Source organism: Humulus lupulus, chromosome 8 (assembly GCF_963169125.1).
Source record: "Humulus lupulus chromosome 8, drHumLupu1.1, whole genome shotgun sequence".
NCBI lineage: Eukaryota > Viridiplantae > Streptophyta > Magnoliopsida > Rosales > Cannabaceae > Humulus > Humulus lupulus.
In genome coordinates this window covers 58350291-58357169 of record NC_084800.1, presented here as the reverse complement: position 1 = coordinate 58357169, position 6879 = coordinate 58350291, and the positions used below count along the sequence as shown (strand labels likewise).

Below are 6879 nucleotides of genomic sequence, written 5' to 3'. Positions count from 1 at the left end.
GGGTGAAGAAAAACACACTAAAGAAAGTCAACAAAAATAAAATAAAGAGGTGTACAAGGCATATACATATATATTTCGAAAATAGTAAGCAATTTTAATATAAATAATATATTTATTTAAATTTTATTTGGCCGTGTATCTATATAATATTAGGGGTAATAATATAACCTCCAACTTCAAAACATCCTAGATAGGTGGTAGCCAATTCTTGTATTTTCAGTTATTTTTTATTGACACCCTGAATTGTATTAAAAATAAATACTATTTTTTTAATGGAAAACATTATTTTGATCTTGTGAATACGAGCTAAATGCTAAAAGGCCCAAAATGTATAAATCCAATCCAAATTAAATACATTTATCGCTTAAATAAAAAAAAATTATTTATAACTACACATATTTTATTCCATTGAATTCAGTTGTACAATTTTGTAAATAAAAAAATATAAATAAAATTATGTACCCATTTATTTAAAATTGAATTGTTTTTACTTGAAATTCATAAAAACTAAAATTAGTATTTTTGACACACCCATATCCAACAAAAGACCAACAGTTTGACATAATTAAATTACAGAGAATTTATATGAAAAAAATAACCCACTAAAGACTGGATCGATACGAAAGATGACATAAGCAAATAATAATTTACATACATTTAGTAGGATTTAACACCAGGTATGGTGGTGATGAAATGTCACATTCCTATACCCCAATAAGAGGAGCATTGTAATACCCTTGAACTTAAGACTAATAAAAAAAAGATATCAAAGAAAGTAAATCATTGTTTTGCTGTGTTATAGTACCAGCTTCAGCAAACACCATTGCATTTGCAGGAACCAAACTAAGCCCTGGAATAAGTATATTCCAATAGTGCAGTAGAACTACAGATCAAGTAAGATGATGCTTCCACAAAGTGAAGAAACTCTTCCACCTTCTGATTGCCGACTCGCACCTTGCTGAATTCAAGTGCTTCTCCAACTTGCTGCTTTGAACCTTTCAGGAACAGTCAACAGAAACCAGGGTGTTTTGAAGCTTCTTTGGCCTGCCAATACAAATCACAAGGGTATATTAAGACAACCAGGATCTTATATGAAGAATGGACTCATTATATATAAAATTTCCCTTGGCTATTTTTTTTTTTAAGTTCTCAGTCATGAAGTGTGAATTTCTTACCTCATTTCCACTTTCCACACATTGCCGCACAGGATCTGCGGCTGGATCTTTGACACTAAGAAGAAAAGAACCTCTGACAGTCCCATGTTCCACCTGAGACATCTCCAATTCCTTAAAGAACATTTCATGAATATTCGACTGAGGCAAGGGGATGCTCATCTGGCTTCTCATGTAGGCTATACTTAGGAATCAACCTCTCCTTTATTCACAGAACACTCTTACTCTTCAATTGGGAATTGAATTTCTGAGCCTTCTCAGGCAAATCTCGACTGCTATTTACTCGGGGCAACTCTTCAGAAAACTGCTATTACTGTATTATAATGGTCTTAGGACATAGTACAAGAAATTCAGAATTTTTTTACGGCATTCACTTTGGATGATAGTACCTATGAAGTTGACTAGATGTCCAACAACTAGCATGAACAAATGATAACGAAAGGATTGGAGAGCTATAAGCAGATGTTACTAAACATGGATTATCAAAGTCATCACGAGGCAATTTTTTTTCCCATCTAAGGTTAACATAGATGTGGATGGTGCCTCTTCTGGACGACTTAGCCATGCTAGTTTTTCACGCTAAGCTCTAAGGAAGGGGTCATATGGCCAGCTCACAATGCTAGAGCAAAGGGTCGGACACATATTTGGTTGGGATCAAACCTTGGTCCGTAAGCAAGGACCAGCATTCCAATTTTGTTTTCAAGGGAGTACCTTGTTTAACACAATCGTAACTAGAGAAGATAATGTAGTGGCTGATAAGCAGGCATACTGTTCAGACAAATCTCAAAGATGTTTTGGTTGATAAGTTGGTTTTGATAGTGCTGGCTATACGAGATGTAGGTTCAAACACTGATGTTTTGTTTGACTGTAGGTTTTTGAAGAGGATAAGGAATTGAAGAGGGGGATTGTAAGGAAATATGGCTTTGTAAGCCTTGGTTGACTAGGTTTTCATTTTTGAGTTTGTAAACAATAAAATGTTCCTGCTATTTTGGAGGCTAAGAAAATGAACTAAGAAAGAGGACAGAAAAAAAAAGGTCCATAGAAGAATATCGTTTTACTGTTTTCTGTAATAATGCGAATCATTATTACAAAATTTACTAGTGATATTCTCCTACAGTGTTCATTAGCTATTGGATTAACCGTCCAATAGCCAATGAACATGTCCCTCTACCTGTTCATTGACTTCTTCAGTGTGCGTGTCACTGGTAAATTGACCATCAAGAGACGACCATACTAATTCATTACTGGAGGTATTGTGAAGATAGTCTGTTGTTTCCCCGTAGTCCTTTTCTTTGGGATTAACAACACACAAATCTGGCAATTCCTCATAATACTCGTTTGATTCATCTGCAGCTCCAGATGGAGCTTGCATCTCCTCATCAAGCGGAAAAATCCACGGCTGCTCCATGAAGTTGGAATCTAACAATGCTGGATAATGCTCGTTTGATTCATCTGCAGCTCCAGATGGAGCTTGCACCTGCTCATCATGCGGAAAACTCAGTTATGAATTAAAAACAAGCAGAAGTTTACTTTTGGATTCATTTCTCATAATTGATAAGAACACTTTGATATTGGAAAGAGCAATGCAAATTCTTACCGACGGACTTACAACAGGTGATATTGGATTTTCCAAATCAGACAGACTTATGCCATCATCCCATTTTACCTGAAATCATAAATTAGAACAAACACACGATTAAGCTTTAATTTCACCTCACGTGATTTATGCGAAGAAACCAGTATTGTTGAAAATAGAATGACCGTTCTTTTTTTTTTTTACCGATGGGTTATTATCAGCAAATGCTAATGGATTTTCAGGAAAAGAAGTGGTTTTGCCACTTATTTCAAAATTTTCTCCATATGGAACTTGCATATCGTTGTCTAGCATGAATCCCAACGCCTGCTCTGTGATGCTGGCATCTACTGAGAGCATTGGTAAGATCGGTTGATGGTTCACTTCATCGTGACCATGTTCCTATAATTATGAATTAATAACAGACGCTCAGGTTTGGATTTGGAATTATAGGATTTGATATCGTAAAATGTAGAAAAGGGAATTGCTCATTCTTACCTCTGGAGATTCAGCAGATGCTACTGAACTCTCAATAGCAGTAGTGATATTGCCACTTGGTTCACCATCCTCAAAGTCTGGAGCATCTGAATTCCGCCCCTTCCTCTGGGGATCGTACATCAAGCGGCAAATAACACAGGTTGGCTTCTGCACATTTGAATAAAAAAGGGCATACTTTCATGGGGTAGAATGTTTCATTTTCAATCTTAATTCGTTCTACTCTCCAAAAGTTGAACTTGGTACAGCCTCCTCCAAACCCACAAAAATCATTCCAAAAAAGATTCATACAAATGCATGGACAAAGCAAGTGGGAGTATGTAATGATATACAACGACAAAGGAATTGAGACCTGGTCTTGACGTTTAACATGGGGTTGAGGATGATAATATTCATGGATGACCCAATCGGTGCGTTGACGACCTCTGTAGAAGACTAAATTCCTCTTCATTCCAACGCAACCTTTGGTTTTGCGTTCTTCGCCTGTTCTCTTCCAGTACCCGGTTTTGGTGCTCCTTTTTACTTGCTTACTACTTTTCAAGCACTTATAATCCAGGGGGCACAAGAACCACCACTCCTTAATATCCGACTTCAACTTTGATTTAGCTGAGTTTATCGCCCAAAAAGACACAACTCAGCATAGTAATACCCATAATTGCAAAACCCAGAACATGAATATTCATAAATATAATGCCCAGAACAAAAAAGAAACACACACAGATATATATATATACACATGTATATTCATGTACATACCGGGTAGTTCCCAAGGCTCCCACTTGTGGACATTGATCTCGGCAATGAAATGATCGAGTTCGGATTCTATTCCCTGAGTCTTGAGCTTCAAGTGTTCAATTAGCTCAGCATCAGTGGGGTCGAACCTGAAATACTTGGACATATCTGATGATAACACTAATGGTTGTTACTCAATTTTCTCTTCTTCTTCTTCCAGAAAAAAACAGCTAACTGGGTACTACAAATTAGTGATGATGATGATGATGATGGTGATGAAGAAGAAGAAGAGGAAGATGTGCAAATCAAATTATAAGAACTCCATCGGACCTGTGATGTGATATGAGTTGAGTTTGGGTTTGGCTCTTTGTTGATTCAGTTCAGTTCGAAGAACAAAGAGCGATGAGGAGAAGCAAAGAATGGAGTGGAGTGGATTCTTTAAAAGGAGCATAAACAGGTTGACCTGACTTCATCAGGGAACAACTTCGTCAAGACGCTGTCTTCCTCTCATATAGACTTTTGACACGTGTCGTATTACTGCCACGTCGGATTGCTGCAGCTCAAATCCGCGTTCGATTCACCACTTGCCGACTGTTACTGCACTCTACTTTGGGCATTTGTTCTTGAGAAGAATAATCTTACGTCCTTCCTTTTTCTTTTTCACATCATAACTTGCGGAAGAAAACAAACAAATAAAATTCACCTCAAAATTTAATATTTAATAAAAATCATTTCACTTCCTTTTCTTTAAGAGATAAATTCGCAGTGAAAAATCGTTTAGTTGTTCCAGAAACTTCCAAATAATTAGATTTGAGTACACAAAATAAAAAAAGATTTGAGTAAAATCTAGAATGTTCAGTTTGTGAAAAAAGAAAACAAATGTAGAATGTTCAGAAAAGTATTATTATTATGGGCTAAATATCCTGTTGGATTGAGAAATGCTATATAACCCGGTGTCAGTACACTTGGATTCAGTTGAATATTATTTTAATAATAAACAGGTATACATGTATTATGTAGGGGTGTATTATGTAGGGGTGTGCATGGTGTGGTTTTGGCAGTTTGAATACTTTTTAATACACTACGTCACAAATACAGTGTAGTAGCTAGAACACACCGTGTGGTGTGATTTCGTTGTACCAAACTAGGGGTGGCAATTTGGGTCACGACACGATGACACGACACGACACGACACGACACGATGACACGACACGACACGACACGATTAAGGTAAACACGAACACAACACGCTTAATAATCGTGTCGTGTTTGAATTTTTGACACGTTTAATAATTGTGTCGTGTTCGTGTTTACCTTAATCGTGTCGTGTCATAATCGTGTCGACCCATTTAATAATCGTGTCGTGTCATAATCGTGTCAGACACGATAACACGAATACTTTACATAGGTTTTCTGATTATTTTCGTATAATTATGATTAATCGTGTCATAATCGTGTTATCGTGTTCGTGTCGTGTTGACCCGTTTAATAATCGTGTCGTGTTCGTGTTCATATTTTTGACACGTTTAATAATCGTGTCGTGTTCGTGTTGACCTTAATCGTGTCGTGTCATAATCGTGTCGACACGAATCTGACACGTTTACACGAATTGCCACCCCTATACCCAACCGACCAAACCAAATCATTTTTTGCGGTGTGGTTTGGGTGGTTTTCCACGGTGTAAGTGTGTTAAAAAATATGTGTGAGATGGAGATGGTGATAGGGAGGAGACCTAAATGAGATGAGAGAGGAAGAAGTTGTTGTTGCGTATGATGTGTTAGAGAATAAGGTTATACCCTAATTTAAGTGGGCTCCTAATTTAAGTGGACTCCTAGTTTCAGATTGAGTTACTAAAAAATGGTAAATATGTAAAATTAATTTTTTTTTAATATATTTGTAAGTATACGGTGCGGTGTGGTGCAAACCAAAATTTCACACCGCCAAACCGCGCATCGTACCGCACCGCACGGTTTAGCTAAGATACAAACCATACTGAACCATTCCACTTTTGACACCGCGGTTTGTGGTGTAGTGTGGTGCGGTGCGGTCGATCGCCGCAGTTTGTCGGTTTAGATGCTCACCCCTAGTATTATGCCTACTGAATACCCTACTTTTCAATTTCTTTATTATTTGGCGCAAAATGTGATTGTTAATTAGAATGAAGCGAAATAGTCTCAACAATGCTAGTAATACGTACCCAAAATATGTACTCAAATATTACACACAGTAATGTGGCAGTTTAGCCTAATTAATCATATTTATTAAAATTGGTACCTACTATTTTAAAAAGCAGTGACACGTCACTGTGTGTAATGTTTGTGTGCATATTTTGGGTGCACATATCATTACTCTTACTATAGTACCCACATTTTACTTGTTTCTTTAATTAACTTTAAATCTAAACATTTTACTTGTTAAGAATTTTTTACATGAGAGAACTACAAAAAGACTAATGAAGAAAGACGCATATCTACAATTATATGTACAATAATATATAAATATATACTATAAAAATAAAAATAAATATATTATGGATGAATATATGTATAAATAAAGCAAAGATAGATATGTCCAAGAAAGATAAAAATTATAAATCAAAACATATATATAATGGTTGCTAGGTAGGTGTCAAGAACAGTGACCCTCGAAAAACGTGGTGTCGATCCCGTACAAGCGACATGTAGGATGTTTCGACGCCACTTGACATGGAAAAACGTGTTGATGCCCTCATGACACTGTTAGAAGCCTGTTGCCCAATATAGTGGGCTGGTATATCTCGTATTGGTCCCATTGAGATATGTAGGTGCCCACTAGCATCTTAATTGGAGTAATTTATCATTTATTTTATATTCAGGTCCCTATTAATGGAGAATAATTGTAATTAAATATCATTAGGGAATTAATTGC

The 6879-nt window shown here is 36.4% G+C and overlaps 1 protein-coding gene across 1 annotated transcript; it reads right to left on the bottom strand.

Moving 5' to 3' along the window:
• Window positions 1–616: 616 nt before the first annotated feature.
• On the bottom strand, window positions 617–4562 carry LOC133797394 (NAC domain-containing protein 69-like). The gene is made up of 7 exons (XM_062235279.1): window positions 3997–4562; window positions 3593–3846; window positions 3244–3390; window positions 2953–3147; window positions 2770–2838; window positions 1176–2649; window positions 617–1044 (listed from the first exon to the last, which is right to left on the bottom strand). Exons 1-6 carry the CDS (start codon window positions 4136–4138, stop codon window positions 2308–2310), a joined length of 1149 nt encoding a protein of 382 aa, XP_062091263.1. The 5' UTR covers window positions 4139–4562; the 3' UTR covers window positions 617–1044; window positions 1176–2307.
• Window positions 4563–6879: the final 2317 nt, after the last annotated feature.

What these genes read in the sequence shown, in the direction of transcription:
- LOC133797394 (XM_062235279.1), bottom strand. Translation starts at nt 4,138, where the DNA reads ATGTCCAAGTATTTCAGGTTCGACCCCACTGATGCTGAGCTAATTGAA. An exon ending in CATCTGCTGAATCTCCAGAG is followed by an intron (nt 3,148 to 3,243) that starts GTAAGAATGAGC and finishes TCATAATTATAG; the next exon opens with GAACATGGTCACGATGAAGT. An exon ending in CACCTGTTGTAAGTCCGTCG is followed by an intron (nt 2,650 to 2,769) that starts GTAAGAATTTGC and finishes CATGATGAGCAG; the next exon opens with GTGCAAGCTCCATCTGGAGC.